Genomic DNA, 19,952 nt, shown 5'->3' with positions numbered 1-19,952 from the left:
TTTTTCTACAGTGAGATCATCACACCCATAAATATTCTGACCCTTTTTCAGGTCAGTGGTACACTGCCTAGTATGGAGAAATCACAAGGGAGGAGGTGGGGCAGAGCTCTTCCCAACTTAAATCTTAGCTGCTGACAAGATGTCAGTGATGGAGGAGAGACTCATAAACAGAGGTCCCACCCAGTGAGGGCTCACCACAGGGCACCACCAGCATCTATGTTTACAACAGCGTCCCTTCCAAATGTTCTTTTCTGCTGCCTCCTATGAGACAGTCCTGGAAGTCTCAGAGAACAGTTCTGTGCAGATACAGCACCTAGAAAGATACCTAATCCAGTGCCCTGAGATCACCCGTGTGCTCCACAAGTCCCTCATGTTTAAGTCCTCAGAGAGGGAATATGTAACGGCTTGGGATGGTAAGTTGTGTGTGTACTGACTGAGTCTCTGGTCATTAACTTCCTCACTGTACAGTCTAAGGGGACATGTGTCCACCAGAACCTCACTGGTTCTCACCTGAGCTTTTCTCACTTCAAACCACAAGAAGAGCACAGATACCCACTAAGAGCCCAAGTATCCAGTGCTGACAACAGTGCCCCTCATCCCTTGAAAAGTTACATTCAGCTTAGGAGTACAGTAAGGAATCTGCGGCACTCTTGCCCTATGAACATTCTTTTTCTCTTCTCAAGGTCAAGAGTCATGACACTAACCAGGCTGCTTTCCTGCCTCCTCCACACTGGAGCTCCCGTCTCGATCTGGAACAGCCGCTGGGAGGAACATGCTGCTGGGCATCACCATCTCAGGGGTGGTCACCTGAAGAGCAAGCGGCAGAGACACGAGGCAAGTCAAAAGGAGAGGAAAGAGACCCAAATAGGAAAATGTGTAGAAATTATTTAATAAGCAAAATTAGCCTTCACCAGTGTTAAGACTGGAGGTGTCACTTTCCATAGCTCACTGAAGATTCATGTTTATTAGACAAAGCTCACATCAGTCAAAAGTGTTTCTACGGTTACATTCTGGACATAATTAGCAGTGCACACTTGAAGAATAATCTTATTATTAATATTTTTCCTTTATGCAGAATTTTGACTTTGATCACTGACAATGTTTTGTCATGGGCTGTGAAACTTCTTGTGCAACCAATTAGGTAGATAAGTTGAAAGGCCCACCTTAAGCTGCTGAAAACATAATAAGGGCCCTAATTAAATCATACCTAGTAAAGTACACTGTAATCTTGAAGCAGGGAGCATTGTAGTACTATTTTCAAAATGTATTCAGGCAAGAAGAGGAGGGGAATGAGCGAGAGAAAGGGTAAGAAGAAGAGAGGAGAACAAAGGGAAGGCTAAGGACATGCAGACACACTGGCAGATTTTCTAGGAAACAACATTTTGTAACCCTTTATAAACTGAGATCAAGTGCAGATGAGCATTTCTTACGACTCACTGCAGTCAGGATTTCTCCCAGGGTCTCTGCCTGAGGCACACAGCATTGGAGGGAGCCCCCACCTGTGTGGTAGCCCGGAGGGTGTCCTGCATCCTACAGCAGGGCAGCCCCACCTCGGCCACGGCTGTTGCTGCCCAATATAGCAACCTGGGTCAAAAGAGCTACAATTTAAGGTCAGATTTTAGGGATTTATTTCTCCAGGCTGTCCTGCCATCTGGCCAGAAACTTGTCCAAACACGTTATCATTTGCCTTCCATTAATGTGATAAGAAGCCCTCAGTATGCAACATAAGGCTAAAAGCATCTTCGTTTAAAAAGAAGCAGTGCCCCTTTGCCTGCTACAGGACAGCAAGGTAGTTGAGTATATTCCCAGGTGAATCAGAAATCGTCCCCTGTTTGAATGCAGCCTGAGACATAAACTGACCCCGAGGTTACAGGAACAGAAACATACAGTCACCACTAGCCTTTCTACATGGCACCCAGCCCACCTGGAGACGTTGTTTCCTCATCAAACATGACCACTGAGATAGTATCTTCTCTTGCTGTTGCAAAGACCGGAACATCTAGATTACTGTTCAAAATTAAATATTTAAAATAAATCTTACTATTAATTTCTAATGGTTTAAGGATTCTGGCCTTGTTCAAAATCGCTGCTGATGCATTCACTAGAATCATCAGTGGTAGGTTCCACCTCAAGGGGAAACTTGGACAGCTGTCCCCATAAATACCAAAAAGGTAACTCCCCCTTACATTTCAGGGTGTTAGGATAATCTCAGCAACCCAGATGCCCAAAGGTGCAGAAATTAAGCAACAGGCACTGGAGAAGGGCTCTGAGGAGCCCCGTGTTTATGAACAGCAGGTGTGCGGCAGGTGCACGTGAGTGACACAGAACCCCTCTTGCCCAGACATTGCACCCTCACACAAAGCTCACTGGCAGCTGGTTAAGGCTAGCTGTTGATGAATCGTTAGGAATAGAGCAGAGATTGCCAAACTCATTCCATCTATTTTCTTTTTAATAGAAAGCATTTCTGACCAGTGTGGTTGGGGAGTCCAGCGGGAATCCAAGAAGTGAAAGGTCACCGATTAATTTATAGTCCTCAACCAAGGGGGAGCACGAGGTTGGGGGCAAGATGGGGAGAAAGGGAAAGGAAAAAAAGACTGCCCCCCACCTCCTTTCTCAGTTGTAGCTGCAGGATCAGTCCTTTCCTGGGATCTTTAGGAATTATGAAAAATGAATCATGAGAAATAAAAAAAAGCCCTACAGAGTAAAAAAGAATAAAATTATCTAACACCTCAGCTGCACATCATTATAGAAAACTGTGGGCTCTTTATACGCATTACAGTAAGGCAGACATCCCCTCTAACAGACTCAGTACGACGGATCAGTAATTGTTTTCATACACTTTAATTAGAAAAACTCAGATGGCTATGAATAATAATGGAAAAGAGAGACTTTTGCACTTGAAAGGTTGAAGTCAATCAAGTGTGAATGACGGCAAAAAAGAAAAAAAAAAAAAAAGACACCAATTCATCAGCCCTCTGTTGTCTCGCCGCGACTTTAATCATAATTCCTGATTGGGATTCAAGAAGGCAGTAAGCAGCGGTTCTTTGTCTGCCTTCACCTTCCATCAATTAACTCTCCCCGAAATATAATCATCAACCTCACACGCTCCTCTGCATCTTAATCTGGGCCTCCAAACCTGTAAGTCTTGCCCCGTATATGTTTAAGTAATTACTTTTATCTACCTGCATCTTCTCATCTATAGTGTACCCAACCTCTCCCTGAAAGCAAGCAAACAAAAAAGATTCAGCATATAAAATCTTAATGGACAAGAAGTTCCCAGGAGACTGAGAGGAAGACTCCTGAAGGGAATCCTAAGGATCTAGAAATTCTGATGGGGTCTATCTATCTGCCCATGTGTCTGAACAGAGAGATTGCAATGGCAGCCTCTTTGCTATGCAGGACAGGCCCCATGTAAGCTCTTGGGCATTAAATGTTCCTGTGTCTGTGTCCACTCCTCCTTCTACCAACTTCTCAATCCTGTCACTCAAAGTTTCCATGCTTTTTTGGTCAACAGCCAAAAGTACGGTTCTGCCGAGGGCTCACTGAGGAGCTGTGCTCACAGAAGATGACAGAAGTCGGCCAAGGGCAGAGTTCCTTCAGCACCCCTTGTCTCCCAATCAGATCTGGTGGCCACGCAGCATGGAAGGCTCAAACCACCCCAGCCAGGCTGGAGGTCCCTGGGAAAGGCGGTCACTCACCAGTGCCAAGCACAGTTCTGTAAAGGCCTTCCTTTCACGAGGAGCATCGGAGCACACTCGCAGGTGAAGGGACCAAACCTGCCCACAGTATAACCAGCCCCCTTTCTCCCTCACCCAATGTGTCCAAGCTGCAAACCCCCCAAGCACTGGATGCCATTACACACACTGTCCCAGCACCCCCAACCACAGACTCAAATGCCAAAGAGATTAAGGTTTGGCCAGACCACACTATCAGTCCAAACACCTACTTGTCTTTCATCGACATCCATGTAGATTGATTCTTCCAGTAATCTTACAACCATACACAATGAGTATGTTAAATTACATTCCCCCATACTTGTCACTAATGTATAAAGGGGACTTAAGACTATGAAAACAGACTTTTAACTAAAAGTCCAAGTTTTTCAGGTAAGAAAGTTCAATCTCTTAGGGCAATGACTTCCTCAGAATTTGAGTCTCTCTTGATTGGTGGCGGTCTGGATAGCACACGCCTTCTTCCTGCTTCTCTGAGCCAAGCCAGGTTTGCAGAGTTGATGAGAACACAGGAACAAAGTATCATCTGAGCAGGGATAGAACCTTCCAAACAAGTAAACAGGTCTCACATAGAGTGAGAAATGGGGAGTTCTGCGCTGATGCTAGAAATCTTCAAGTTTCAGCAATTCTCATATATGACAATAGAAGTAGAAGCATTCTACACTGATACAAAAAATTTTCACGCTTAAACAATTCCAAAACAACTCAGTTGATGAGAAGGAAGGGCCTCAAGTGATTCTGCTTGTCCATTCATTTGACCATCATACACTAAACTTTGTACAAGGTCCCTGTGCCACTTGCTTGTGAGACAGAGCAAGACCAGGTCCCTGGGCCCAAGAAGCTCACATCCAGAATAATTAACCTTTTAGATATCATAAACTCATTAGGAAATCTGATGAAAGTGGCAGGCTCCTAGAAAAAATACTTTCAAACAGACTATTGCAGATAATTTCAGGAAATCACAGGCTCCCTGGAGAGAAATTCCTGGACTCAGGTAATTGCCCTTGAACTACTAGGAAAGTTGACATGGCTTTGTAAATACCTCCTGTTTGGTTCACCATTATTTAGGATTACAATTTAATGCCTTTCAAGTTTCTATGACGTGAGTGGGCCTTAAAGCTTCAAGGACTCATCTTATAAAAGCCAGAGTCTTAGATGTGGGTCTGGTTCCCACTGTGACATCCAGGAGGGGCCGCTGATGTTTACTCTTTCTTAGTGGAAGAAGCTGGATTATAAGGAGCTGCCACACTCCTTGCTTTCTTTGGGTCATGGATGTGAAATGGCCAAACACAACACCTTGAGCAACCAAGGGGTATATAAGTTTTGCTAAATTCTTAACGGAACTGTTCATGCAAATTCATCCCTCAAGGCCACCCTGAGGTTAGATCAATGCAACCAACAGGTTCCACATGCTGGCAAGCAAAGGTATCTTCTCAGACTCAAGTACTGCACCTCACTTCTCTGAGACTTTCATCCCCACAGCCTTGGCAGTGCTCGCCTGAGTAGAGTTGCTTTCTGAAAGGCTCACTATTCCAAGTGCAAGGACAGGTTTGCCAAAACCTAGACTCCCAAAGAGGCTGAAATCCTTCACATTTTCAGTAAAAAATCAACAGACTGAAGAGCCTCAGATGGAGGGAAAGAAAGAGGGAATGGTGACAGACGGAAAGACAGAACCTCAGACACAGGCCTTCCCAACAGAGACCTGGCTAGTCTGTACACCTGGTGAATGAGGCATTGGTCCTATTCTTTAAAAGCCAGTGCTTCCAGACCTTAGCATTCTAGCTAGTGGGGGATCTAGAGCTGATGGTGCCAGTGAGGGTCCAGCTGCTTACTTCCTCCTCTGACCTCAATGGCTGCCAGGATGCAGGAGCTGTCTGCACGCCTGCAGCCAGCAAGCCAGGCACTACTTGGCAGCAAAGCCTCAGAGGTTTTTTTTGTTTTTTTTTTTACTGCCTTCCAATTGTGCCAGGTTGGGCGCTGGACCCTGGTGTCCAGAGGGCCATTTCTCTGTCTCGTTTTCCTTCTAAAATGTCATCTATGTGGCTGTCTTTTTTTTTTTTAACCTAAAACTCATGAGGAAAAATTGTAGAGCAATATTAACATTCATGTGGGTGAGAAACAAATGTAGCCCTGAACCAGATTTTAAAAATCTAAGAATCAGAAAGACTGAAAAAAGGAGATAGGTGGGAGAACAGGAAACACATGAGCAGTTGTCTCTCTCTCTCTCTCTCTCTCACACACACACACACACAAACACATACAGCAGAAGAGAGAAAAAAGAGAGCTGAGAAGGAGACTGAATTGGAGAGAAAAGCTTCATTAGACTCAGAGAGGCAAGCAGTGGCAGTATACCAAGGTCACTTCTAATTTAGACCATCTAATTGGCAAACAGGCTCCAAATGGCTATCATCTCACAGGACTTGGAATTAATGAAGCCCGATTATTTTCATTACCTTCCTCTGAGATGGAGACAAAGTGCGAGCTGGTACCCAAGTGGGTGCCCCAGCCTCAGGGCCAGTGGCCACCTGAGAGCCCCGGTGCAGGGGGTGCCAAGCGGCCAGCCTGGTCTGGAGACGCAGATGTACAGGCACATGGTGAGCACAGAGAGAGATGCTGACCGAAACATCACAGGAGTCAGAGAGCTGTGGGGTGAGGTGAGGTGTGGCGGGGTGGGAGCTGTGGAATTGCAGGCAGCCTGGGTCCAGGAGCTGTGAAGGGGAAATGAGTGCATGTACAAAACACACAGGATAATCAAGAACTACTGAAGGGAACAAAGACGAAGGGCTAGAGAAAGGTGTTGCTGGCTGCTCCAGACTTGGCCCCATTCTCCGCCATGAGGTCACACTTTGCTAAGTGATGGAGGAACAAAGACAGTTTCCCTGTGTTAATGCACTGCAATCCCAGTAGTGTGTCCTGCCGCTTAGAAGGACAGTGATCAATTAGAATAGTTCAGGACCACTGAAAATTATTGTAGGTGGTCTTTCCTATTCTCATTTAGGGGCTAGAAACCTGGCCCCCTTAAACCTCCCCCCCCCCCCCGCCAACCCTCCTCCCCTAGAAAAGTGAACAGAAAGAGGTGGCACAGGCAGTGTCTCCTCTACCCCCGTCACTGACTCAGACGCGAACTCCTCCGTCACTAGGTGAGGTGCTGTGTTACTGGCGTCGGGGGCAGCCGCTCAGTGGGGCCTGGAGGGGCACTTTCTCACTGCCTTCAGCCTTACAGCTTTCTTTCCTTCTTTCTTATGATGTGTGAAGACACCCTCTGGAGCTCGGTTTCCCACAGGCCCAGCAGAATGAAGTGCTGTGGGTGCAGTTTCCATAGCAGAGGGCCAGAGCTGCAATTGTTCCCAGTGGAGAATATTTTTCAAGCCCCTTCATCGGTAAAAAGAAGGGGGCCCATGGAGGACACAGATATGAGATGCAGAGCATAAGCAAGCAGCTGTTACCATAGCAACAGACATATTAGACACTGCAGGTTCCTGAAAGCTGTCTGATAAGGTATTATTAAATGAAGCCTCCTCAAAACACTCTCCATTTACAACTGAATGGAAAGACATTGTATAGAAAGTAATCTATTTCCATTTATCAAGGTGGAATTTACTTTTAGAGAGACTGAAACCCAATTCAAGCCAGATCCTGAGAACTTGGACCCAGACAGCAAAAAATATTTACCAGAATTTACAGCTTCAGATACCATGGACACACCCCACATCTGCCAGGAGGTGTCTGTTTGGTAGATTGTGCCAGGTTTTCCTAGTCTGCACCAAAGGCAGTGCATTCAGTCAAACCATCTGGCAAGGAAGAAGTTCACTCCTCTCACTGCCATTCATCTGAGCCACACAGAGATAAAGCAAACATCACTTTCCCCTCTGGGAGGATGAATGACTGGACATTGACCATTCCTTAATGATACAGTTTAGAAAATGGAGCTCTGATTTGAGGGGCATATCTCATCATGCTGTTTTCAGAGTTTCCTGCTCTAGATGGCCAGGAACAAACAGATATACCATCAAAAAGTCTAACCAATACTTCCCCTTGGACAGTTTTCTAATAAAACTGCCATAAAAATAGCCTCCAGGGGCATGATTTTAACCACAGGTTCATTATAAACAGTTGTAAAACAATTTCAAAATTTCATTTTAACACCATGCTTTTCAGAGGGAGGACAGTGGTAACTACTTAATTGTTAGGGTAAAGATCAAGATGAGCAGTCCAGTCCTCAAATAGGGTGCCTGGGTTCACCCCAAAGTATGGCCACAAACTGCCCTCCAACCTTGGCTACTTGTCTTTTTCCTGCTGATCCTGCTAAAGGATGGAGAAGGAACTGCTTCACTTAGCTCGACGCAAAACGTCCTCATAACTTAAGAAACCAGTTCAATACCGACAGCCATGCAGTAACTCCATCTTCATGCAAAGAGAGGTACCAAACTGACCTTACAGGCATCTTCAGTCAAATGTCAAACCCTTACATGATTACAGTTCCCACAACTTTCAACTTTGTTTCTGAATCCATTAACTGTCTCCTGTTGCTAGCAAATGAACTTCCTATAGTCAGCACATTTCCCACAATTTGCACACTTTTTTAGAAATGTCTAGAAAGCACCTCCATTGTGTGCTGTGGGAAAATGAGGTAGGTATACAGGGGTTTCTGAACAGGTGCCAAGCACAGCCTCTTTAGGGAGCACGTTTCTCCTACACAATTATGTTCTTGGGGAAGTCTTCTCAAACAGGGTTTATTAACCTGGCTCCGTGGGTGAACTGTGGGTATCCTTATGCTCCCTGGCATTATACGCACAATTCTGTACGTGTAGGGACGTACCTGGTGGTCCCATGGCTAAGTCTTCTTGCTCCCAATGCAGGGGGCCTGGGTTTGATCCCTGGTCAGGGAACTAGATCCCACAAGCCACAAATAAAAGAGTTTGCATGTCACGACTAAAGATCCCACATGCTACTATGAAGACTGGAGATCCTGCTGCAGCTAAGACCCGGTGCAGCCAAGTAAATTTTTTTTTAATTTTGTACATGCAGAATACTTTAAAGAGTTCTTAATAACAAATGTCAAACTAGCATGCATAGAATACCCAGTAAGGCTACTGAATCATTTTCACCAGTCTCCCCCAAAAAGGATTTGAGAATCATTGCCTGAGTAACACCCCCAAGTATCTTAGGAATTTAGTACCCAAGCAAACACAGTAGTAACATCCTGTTGTTAAATGAAGAAGACTCTAATGATCACCAGACTTGATACCTTGTACCACACTGTTGCTGTTATAAAAGAATTAATATGACAAACAGCAAAACAGAAAAAGAGACACAGATGTACAGAATAGACTTTTGGACGCTGTGGGAGAAGGTGAGGGTGGGATGTTTTGAGAGAACAGCATGGAAACATGTATATTATCAAGGGTGAAACAGATCACCAGCCCAGGTTGGATGCATGAGACAAGTGCTCAGGGCTGGTGCACTGGGAAGACCCAGAGGGATCGGGTGGGGAGGGAGGCGGGAGGTGGGGATCGGAATGGGGAACACATGTAAATCCATGGCTGATTCATGTCAATGTATGGCAAAAACCACTACAATATTGTAAAGTAATTAGCCTCCAACTAATAAAAATAAATGGGAAAAAAATTTTTTAAAAAAACTCAAAAAAAATTTAAAAAATAAATAAAAATAAAAGAATTAATATGATAAACTGGCCTATTTGAGATAAAATTTATATACTGGTCCTTAAGAATATATAAATGAAACACTGTCTAATGTAAACCAATCATACAGATTACTACAGGCTCATATTTCCTAGACCAGTGTGATATTAAACAGGAAAAATAATCACCAAAGCAAAAGAATAATGTATTGAAACTGCCTCCCTCTTCACATCTCTTCCTGTTTCTTTAGGCTCCCACGGTTCCAGGTCAGCTGTGGGAAGTCCTGGGTTGGCCAAAAAGTTCATTCAGCTAGGAAAACATTGTTCATTAGTTTCTGATGAAAATGGAAAAATGTGTCTTTTAGTTTTACTTAGACCCGAATGAACTTTTTGGCCAACCCAGTATGACAGCCTGAGGAAAATCCCAAGGCTGGAGAGAATTCCCAGGAAACTTGTAACATAGAAACCCACCATCCACAAAAGGAAGTTTCCACTTACAGAGAATCTTTCAAAATGTTCACCAGTCTATTTGAAAATACCCATGGAAAGTTACACTTGAAGCACATAAGTCACCGTAGTTTCCCACTGGCTGCTAAAGTTCCCTTGACGCAGCACCAAATGTATATTCCTCATGACAAAACATCACTTAGGACAAACATTAGTATCACTTGCAGAATTTTGAAAAGTTTTCACATTATGTTATATCTAAATCTTGATAGTAATCTTTGGGGCCATGTTTCCAGTGGCCACTTAGAGCCATGCCCCACAGGTAGAGCAACTTCATGTTCAAAATGCAAAGCCCTTGTTCATGAATCGACACGTACTACCCAACTGAGCATCTTCCTGCCTTGAGAACGAAAGCATCCACCCGAGGGACTCCCCTGTCACAGGGCTGCATTCCTAGAGTGGGAGAATCTGGGTTCAAGTCTCAACTTTGCCACCTAAAAGTGGCATCACACCAATTAACTTCTCTGAGGCTCAGTTTCTTCAGCCATAATGTAAACGCGTCAGGCCTTTTTTTAGACAGTGGCTGTGAGGATGAAATGAAACATAATGAATCTAAGAACAACCTAGAATATGACTTGCTCAGTAAAGGCCTAGAGAACCTGAATAACAACTTGCAGTTAACTCCCCCCAGGCCTCTGCATCTGGAGGGGGAAGGATGATGAGGGATGCGGAGAACACAGAGCCCTTTGGGTCACGGCCATGCCAAGACTAAGGCTGACAGAGGTCACAGGACCATCTTTGACATTTCCAACTCTGTCCTGGCTCTGGCATCCAGCAGCACAGCATCCTGTCCCTGTCACAGTGTCACCCTTGACCCCTGGGGAGAGAAGAGCCCTGAGGTGCCGCTCCCGGCCGCCTTACCGTCATGATGAGCTTCTCCACACAGTCGGGCGCCACGCTGTGTAGGTGGGTGAGGTGCAGCTGGAGGTGGATCTTGTTGTTGAGCATGTCCTGGCAGAGGGGGCAGCGGAGCATGGGCTGCACCGAGTGCTGCGTCATGGCGTGCACGCGCAGCCGGTTGACGTCGGCGTTGCTGTACTTGCAGTAGGGACACTGGTACATCTGTGGGGGACACAGCCGCCCGCCGGTTCACTCTTCAGTTCCCGCGGCAACAGTGTCCGTCCCACGCCCGCCCACCGAGACTGCACTCCCCGTCCCGCTCCCCTCAGGTGTCTGAAATACTCTCCCACAGCACAGCCCCTCCGGGCCTCACCTGCTCCGGCTTGGTCTCCTCTGATGTTTTTGGTCGCTTTGAAGAAAGAGGGGACTCCGAGCTACCTGGGAAGGAGATGCGTTTGGAGGTTGCAGGAGAATCTGTCAGCTCCTTCTCTGCTTGGCTTGATGATGCTGGAAGGAAAAGCGGAAGATGTAATCCAGCAGCCAGGCCAGGCCAGCTCCCAGAGGGTGCATGCTGGGTGAGAGTCAACATTCATTCATAGCTCAGGGTGTTTGTGAAACACCCAAGTTAAAGGAGGATGAGCATCTGGATGGGTTTATTGGGCACGCTGGGAAAGAAGCAAGCATTGCTTTCTGTTGCCTATGGATTTCTGTCACTATACAACTTTAACAACTGAACACCAAGGAAAAAAGGTGAAGAAATGGACTAAGAAGCTCTGAGTTGGATAAACCTACATTCAGTCTGTTCTGACCCCCCTCCGCACCGATCAGGACACAACTTGCTGGCTCATGAGAGTGGCTGGGGAAGTCTCACCAACTGCTCTGCCAACCACGAGTCAACCCAAGAACCAGACAGACTTTCATAGATGTAATCAACGGTATGCTCCCAACTTTATTGTCACAGGTCTTGAAATCAAAGGAGACCTGATCAATGTGAACCAAAGCTTGATTTTTTTGCACTTATCTCTTCACATGCGAAAAATCAAGCTTTGGTTCAGCAACTCGCTTTTGGCAGGGAGATATAACTTAAGAGTGGAACTAGGCAGGGTGTCAATCCAACTTAGAAACGAGTCAATGCTCCAGACACAAGAGTTTACTCAGAGTGGGTGGTTCAGAGAGAGAGTTTCCTATCTGCTTGCCCAGACCATGCCCTCTCACCCGCCATGTCACCAAAAAGACAAAACACTAATGAGGGAGGAGGGTCACCTGAGACTTAAGCAGCAAACACTGGGTACAGAATAGTGGCAGAAGGAGTTATCTGAATCATGGAAAGAGATCTGTAAGATTTGGATGAGAAAACAGTTGGACTAACAAGGTTTAACCAGGATAAATAAGCAGGGCTCCTCTCGCATAAACACAAATCCTCAAGTGGTCACATCTGGTCATTCCGAAACCTGGTCAGTAGCTTTAAGGCTGGCCCTCTCACTTGTTTTGGATGGGGAACTCCATTTTTCAGAATCTCATTACAAGAGGCAAGAAGAAAAATCCTAAAAATGGTAGCGAGACAAGACATACCCACTGCCTGCTGCCCTCACTGAAAAATCATCTGACTCCATGTAGAAGTCATTGGTATGGAAAGCCTCATTTCTACTCTTTGGTCAGACTGCTTTCTGTCTCATCCAGTCTAGTTACCCAGCACGTGTTTCCAGCTTTGAGATTTGTTCTGACATGGATACACAAGATGCTGTCATTACAGATGTGTGCTTTAATAAACAGTTGTAAAAAATCAATTTTGTTCATTAAAATCATAAGGCCACACAATAATTTTGAAAAAAAAAAAAAGTGAAATGCAGGAAGTATTCCAGGAAGTGGATGCTCTTCCCAGAATGCACATCTTGTGACCTTTAACCCCAGTATCTTGGTAACCTGGTCTACATAAGTTTGTAGAACATCTATTATTTAAAAAGTACAAGGACGAGCATATTACATACAGACCCCTCCTCCTCCTCCCAACACACACATTCATAACAGTACTTTAATCTGTCTCGAATCGACTTCAAACCCATTTTGCTCTTAATGGGAGTTATTCATTTTCACTTGAAAGGTAATACATGACGGCTGGATATTTAATGTGATGGACTGGCTGCCGATTAACTAGGTGCTGTAACATTCTAGTCTGGTTCCCCCATGGCCCACTTTCCCATCTCCCAGACCCCCTCAGACCTGATCCCTCGAAACCCTGTGTCAAGGGTTTTAGACACTCTGAGTGTGACGGGCTGCTACCTGCACACTCCCACAACAGGAGTCTTTAATTAATGTTTCAGGGACTTGAGATCTTCCTTCCCCCAGAAGATTCCTTATTCTCCATCATTTTTCATTTTTGCTTATTGGTTGTCTTCTATGCGTTAGCTCTTCAAATTCCTCCTAAAGATAGGGTGGTAGTGGTGGAGGCATTAGGTGATACTTCAGATGCCTGTTTGTTACAGCCATCCTCCACCTTCCTCGCTTCCACCTCCAATCTGTAGGATTCAGGGCTTACAGTTAGGAAGGAGCTGCCGTATGCTCTCCCCTCCTCTAGGGGCGAGCCAGGATACAGAATTCTCCTGTGAACACCCATCTTCCTCTTTTTAGTCAGTCTGCCTGACCTGAAACAAGACTTGCTTTTAAAGGACAATGATGCCACCTTGTCAGTGCCCTCCATCTGTGCTACCCACCCCCCTGCCCTGCCCAGAATGACTGTCAGCCCTGCAGTTGACGGGCAGTGTGGGTGAACAAGTAGGAGGCTGAGCCCACCAGACTCGCCTCACTCACTGAAAAAGGCAAACCCAGTTTAACCCATTGCAGCATTAGTTTCCTCATATGACCAAAGGGTCCATCCTCTTCCTTCAGCGCTGAACGTGTAATGAATTGTGAAGAGGTTGCAGAGGTGAGAATTCTGGTTTCAGAAGCCACTCTTCTTTTCCCTTTGGGTAAAGAAGGGGACTTTTATTATCTCCCCCCGCACCCCGCCACCCCACCACCATACTCTCATATTGCTCTGGAATTCTAAAGGCTTCAAGCTAAGGAGTCCTTCTAAAGTGTTTTTAAAAAATAAAATCACTCACTCACTCATTCCTCTTTCTCTGGAGCAACACGGCAGCCCTGCTCTAATGTGAAACCCTGCATCCATTGGTGTAAAAACTTCCAGGGCTCATCTCATTTCTATCTGGAGCAATCTGCATTTTTATTAGATCAGATTTGTCTAGAAGTGGACGTTAGCCACCTAGGCTTTTTCTCTAAAGATAAAGCTGTGCCTTTCTCATATCAGAATCTGTTAACACCCAGTTATAATTCCATTGTGCATCCCTGGGTGATGTGGGGAATGCTCCAAAGAGTTAGGTTAATGAGGCTGACAGGCATCCTCCTAGCCTGACCCCAGACATTAAAATGTCAGTCCCTATCAAACCATGGTGCCAAAGCCTTTATAAAATTTCTGTAGATGGGCAAACAGCTGTGCAAGTTCTCCGTCAGCAGGCTGGAACAGGATTTACTGCTGGCCATGACAGTCTAACCTTTTCTCAAGCTTCTCTCTGAACAACTTCTCAAGGGCCAGAGTCCTAAAGTCAGTTCCTACTTCAGTTCTGTCACTAGCATACATTGTAGGCCATCAGTAAATGAGGTAGTGCAAATATCAAAAGAGAAAGCAATGTGGTTTGAAGACTTTCCAAAAGTCTAACTTAAAATTCTAAGAAATGTCACAAGTCTGGAAAACATTTTATTCGTTAAAAAATTAATTAGTGGTCACTTGAAGGCCACTATGACATCACAGCACTAAGATACAAACATGCATCCAGAGACAAGCTGTAATTTTAAACAGTGCCTAGACCCACTGGTTTATACTGGTCAAAACTTGAAGGGTTACAACCTGTAGTGGCTTCTTCAACAAAGACAAACTGAACAGGAGTGGATGTTAGCCACCTATTCAGTTAGCCAAACTGAACAATCTAGATCTTTTACAAAAAGGCATGGTTAAGTAAACCATGGGACAGCCTCTTCACTATTAAATGAGGTTACATATGATAGCAATGCAGCAATGTGGAAAAGTCCTTGAGAATGTTAATCTGAAGGAACAAAAAAGATAAAATGTGCATTATACCATGATACAGCTCTGTAAAAAATAGGGATTAGGAAAAAAGACTGAATGAAAATGATTGCTATATTTAGGTGATGGCATCATAGACCATTTCCCCATTTCCTCCGTTTGTCATGCAGTTATATTATTTTTAATATTATAATTAAAGTGTTTAGAATTTAAATTCAACTGTCCATGAAAATGTGGATATTTGGATCCATACTGTGCAAAACCTCGGGTGGTATTTTTTACTTTGCTGGTTAAAGCAATTTTTCCTCATTTTGGCAGCTGTGTCATAACGAAAATATGTGTTAAATCTCAATGAATCTTCCAAAGGCAACATGCTGGGCTCCTGGCACTTCAAAGGGTTTAAAAACATGGCCAGGAATCACGCGAGCACACGCGCCATGGATGACATACTCTGTAAAGCCAGGCAAGAGGGATGCTGGGACAGCGAAATGCTGGGTCAAACCCCAACCACAGCCTGACAATGTGAGCTGTGGATTCCTTACCATGCAGACTTTCGAAGGAGTGAGCAAAATACTTGTTCAACTTGTCAGGAGTTGAGGTTGCCCCACCCAACTGACTGGTGAGGCACAAAAAGGACCAGCGCGTGGTGGTTATGGAGGACAGAAAATTCAAAATCAACCGTCTGGGCCAAAAACCACCATTCCCCCTTAAACTGGGATGCGCTGGCCACTGTATCTGACAAAGACAGATGCTGAGGGAGGCAGACCTGATTCATGACTCTCTGTTTTATTCTCTTAGGTTCCTCTACATTCCAGGCAGAATTTCATTTCAAAGGGAAAGACAGTAGTCAGTGCATGGCTTCCTCAGGAAAAACTAAAACCACTTCTATGACATCAACAAACAGGTATCCATTGTTTGTAACATATCTGCTTAGGGAGTATTTAACCTCTAAAAGTAATTACTTAAAAATTTACTTCTCCTGCCATATTAATTAGAGGGAGCAAGGAACAGAAGAGAGCTGATCTGAATTCATGCAAGTTTTATTTGCAGTTTTGAACACATGGTCTTACTCTGTTCTAAGCACACAGAATAATCAAAACAAGCCTAGTAAGGGGCTTCAGGCGGGAGGTGACTAACTGTGAAGAACAGGCAAGAATAATATCATCTAGGGGGCTTATCAAGTGGTCAGGTATGGTAGAAATACACAGCCCCTTTAACTTGACTTGATAAAACCACTTTTTATAGAACAAATTCTCACCCAATTCCAATCCTCACTAATAACTAAAATCCCAGTCACTGAAATTTTGGTGGCAGAAAACTTGAGCGTTGTACTCACAAGACCATGGACAGCCTGCAGACTTTCTCACCTAGTGAGGTGGTTGTACAACTCAAGCCAAGGAGGGCAGGGATTTGCTGCCTCCTGAAAAAGAAACCTGAAGAAACCATGGCAATGGGACAGAAATGGAACCTTACAGTATGCAGTGTTTGGTTTTCTCTAATCATTACCCAAGACATTGACTCGCCCTCCAAGATAATCAAAAGAAAAGTACCAGAAATTTTAGTTTCATGAGCAAAATTCACCTGCTCTCCACTCACCACATCAGCGGTGCTGTTTGTGTGGTGGACATTCTCTGTCACAGGCCTGCACTTGGCCAGAGTCCTCCCTTGAGGAGATCAGGGCATGTGCCGAGCGTCCACACTGCTGGACATCTGCTTGCAATTCCCTCCCCAGAGCAGAGGCTAGGGTTTCGTGTCGCATCTTCCACGGAGGTACTACACTTGATAAGTGGCCAGAGATCTGGTTAAATTCCCTCCCTTTCCTACTGTGGAGAACGATGGTTCCTCTAAAGGGTCTGCTCTGCTGCCAACTTGGTCATTGAACACGCACAGCTCTCCTTCTGCCTCCAGCCGAGCACTTAAAGTCATTTCAAAGAGGAATCGGGAGTCTATGAGGTGAAGGTGAGCACTGGCACAGCCAGCGGGGGTCTTCATGCTCACTTCCTCCCTTCATGGCATGGTGGAAGTGGTGTTCCACCAAAGTGCCGACCCTCTTCCTTCTGGTGAAGGCCTGGGAGGCTGCCTGAAGTGTCATCCTTGTGAAAGACCAAAGGCAGCCACCACCCCCACTTCTCAACCATCAGCCTCTGAGCTAAAGCACCACTGACAGCCCCTCCATCTAAACTTCCATCTCCCAAACCAGCAACATAATGGAGGAGCCAATTAAATGATTATTAATTCATGCTACTTTCCGTAAGCCAGAGGTTCTCATCGCCTTGTGTTCCGTAAACCAGCTTGCCACCTGCCCCAGAAATTTACAGCAATCTTTTCTATCTATCTCCATTGACTAAGGAGACAAAAACACATTCGTACAACTCCAGACTTGATGCTTGAGTTTGAGATAATGACCCCAGCACGCTAGTCACAGAAGCTTCACCAGACCTGAAAATGGTCATTTGGCTCATAACGAAAATACAATGCAAGGGGCAGTGAGCTCTCTCCACGGCCACCCCCCGCCCCAGCTTTTCAGAGGCCCCACACTCCCCTCTAGAAAGCAGAACTGCATGGTTTCCAGAGGATGCTTTGTGCTCCGCACTGTCATTGGCTGTGGGGCCGCTCTTGCCATCTGCTTGCAATTCCCTCCCCAGAGCAGAGGCTAGGGTTTCGTGCTGCATCTCCTGCGGAGCTACTACACTTGATAAGTGGCCAGAGATCTGGCTAAACTCTCTCCCTTCCCTACTATAGAGAACGACAGTTCCTCTAAATGGTCTACTCTGCTGCCAACTTAGTTGTTGAATATGCACGGTTCTCATTCTGCCTCCAGCTGAGCACTTAAAGTCATTTCAAAGAGGAATCAGGAGACTATGTGAGGCGACGGTGAGCACTGGCACAGCCAGCGGGGGTCTTCACATCCCGGCTAAGGCCCTTCCCCAAGAACTCTGTCCTAGAATCCAGCCTGGTGAGGTGAAAAACCTTCTATTCAAGACACAGTCCCAGTTTGAGTAACTGCAGGCTACGCTGCTTCTGTACATCTCTAGATAGAGAAATTCTGACACCTACTCAGAAAGGCAGACGAGCATACCTAGGTAGGTGGAGCAAGACACAGGCCTCACTGACTCATCACGTATAGCTTCCTGTTTCCATGGAGGATTTCAAAGAAAACTTGAGTTCTACTACATACGGGTGTGACTGCTGCTGGGGAAAGCCTCATTAGTTTTCTCTACCAACTTGAAGGTGAACGAGATAGCTCAACACTTTGAAAATCCAGAAACTCTTTGCTGTTGTTATTTTAATTTTTATTTGGAAATATAGATTCATAGGAAGTTTCAAGAATAGTACAGGGAGGTCTATTTCCCCTTCACCAAGTGTTACTTTTTAACCAGGGTTGAGATAAAGAGCGCTAGGTCTCTGATCACTCTTCATCATGACCACATGTCTCCCCCCTCCCATTCCTATGATCTAGATCCATTGGCCAGACCAGGACTCGTGTCTCCTCTGTACACTTCTGTCTTATAGGAAAGCTTAGTCCCTCCCTCATATGCCGGGGACTCATAAGTCTGCCATCCAGCTAAAGGAGAAATAGGTCTCAAACTTCATGCCTGTCACAGAGACCAGAGCCCCAACTTCTCAACTTCAAGTGAGTCAGAAATCCCCTGGAAAACTTGCTAAAACACAGAAGGCAGCCCCCACCCCCTGGAACAGGTCTGATTCAGAGAACCTGCATTTCAGTGGGTTCCCAGGTGATGCCGATGGTCCCACCACACTCTTGAGAACCATCGTCAGAGGTGAAGCTCTCTGTAATCAGCAGGGTTCATACCACTTCTCGGCTAGACTAGAATGAAATACGGGGGCCTGGCAGGTGCGGGCAATCAGGGAGTCCACTTTCAAATGATTCTTGCTGCAAATGATACTCTCATCATCCACACGTGGGGATGAGATCCAGGCCTGGTCTCAAAGCTCGATGTTTTCCCCCTTAGGCCAAAGGTGAAAGATTAAATATGGCTGTCCCTCAGGGAATGTGCCTGCTCTAAGCCAACACAAATACACTTTCAAAGCCAGAAATTCAGAGGGAGTAACCTCCACATGTTCTGTCAGCTGTGTAACCCAGAACGACGACAGGCTGCCCTGCTATCAAAGTCTTGGTCTTTCCACGTGTCCTGGAGAACCTCTGTGAACAGGACAAACACCTCTAGGCTCTCTCCACTCTGCAGGAGGAGGCAGCATCTTTTTGGTCTTGGCATGTGCAGGCCACACCAGCCAAGGCTCCCTTGGCTTGGGCCCTGGGAAGGGTGCAGAGGCCCACCCTGGCCCGTGTCCTCAAGTCAGCACTCTGGGAACGGGGGTCACGCCACACCGTCCCAGCAAGCAGCCAGGGTGCAGTGGCGGGTCTGTGCTGAGTGCCGGCTGTTGTGGCTTGTCTCCATCTTCGGGGAAAAAACTGTGCTAAGTCCCACATCAGAGGCATCAATCTGTTGTACTAATTCCATGTTGAAATATGCATAAGGCTGCTTAACTACACTGATTTGCGCTCCCAAAAGGCCATCCCACAATTCAGTTTCAAGATACCTTGCTCCCTCTGTGTCAAGTTTATGAATGAACCACCAGTCAAAACAGAGCCACCAGCCACCAGCCACCACTTCGTTTAGACCAACAGCAGCTGTCGGGGTACTTATAATAATAACTTCTGAGCCCGGGGCTGCCACCCAGAGCCTGGCTTGGGCCAGCAGGCAGGGACCAAAGAGGCCAAGACCCAAGTCCTCACTGAGAGGTATCAAATCCGTCTGCCTGCCTCTGGGCTCTGGTCAGCTCTGCCGTCTTCTCCCGGCAGAGCCCGCTGGGCTGTGCACAGACGCCCCCTGCAGCTGTGGTCACAGTGCCCAGTTGGGGGTACCTTGGGCTCTGCATCATCACTCTGCCCTCTGGCTTCACTGCAGATTGTGACAACCATGGACTTGGGAAAAAACTAGAACAGGGAGAACCTTAGAGACGCTTGAATTGACAGCAAAAAGTCCAGAGGTGTGAGATGTAGGTCAAAACGGGAGACGATGTGGGTCATGCTGGGACCAGAACACAGTTAATTAACAGAAGCTCATCCCGCCCGCATCAGATCCAACCTTAATGAGGTTAGTTAGGGCCTCTGAGCCCCAGTGCAGCA

The 19,952-nt window shown here is 45.9% G+C and overlaps 1 protein-coding gene across 2 annotated transcripts in view; it reads right to left on the bottom strand.

Moving 5' to 3' along the window:
* The window catches only part of ZFHX3 (zinc finger homeobox 3), a 250,172-nt gene that overhangs the window by 16,003 nt on the left and 214,217 nt on the right, over positions 1 to 19,952 (bottom strand). For both annotated transcript variants that reach the window (XM_043898963.1, XM_043898964.1), the window contains exons 6-8: positions 11,096 to 11,229; positions 10,744 to 10,944; positions 705 to 807 (exon numbers count right to left, since the gene is read on the bottom strand). In XM_043898963.1, coding sequence (XP_043754898.1) covers positions 705 to 807; positions 10,744 to 10,944; positions 11,096 to 11,229 — 438 coding nt within the window. The remainder of the gene's footprint in view (positions 1 to 704; positions 808 to 10,743; positions 10,945 to 11,095; positions 11,230 to 19,952) is intronic.

The sequence above is a fragment of the Cervus elaphus genome, chromosome 4 (assembly GCF_910594005.1).
Source record: "Cervus elaphus chromosome 4, mCerEla1.1, whole genome shotgun sequence".
Classification (NCBI taxonomy): domain Eukaryota; kingdom Metazoa; phylum Chordata; class Mammalia; order Artiodactyla; family Cervidae; genus Cervus; species Cervus elaphus.
The sequence above is the reverse complement of the archived record's forward strand: the minus strand, read 5'-3'. Positions and strand labels throughout refer to the sequence as shown.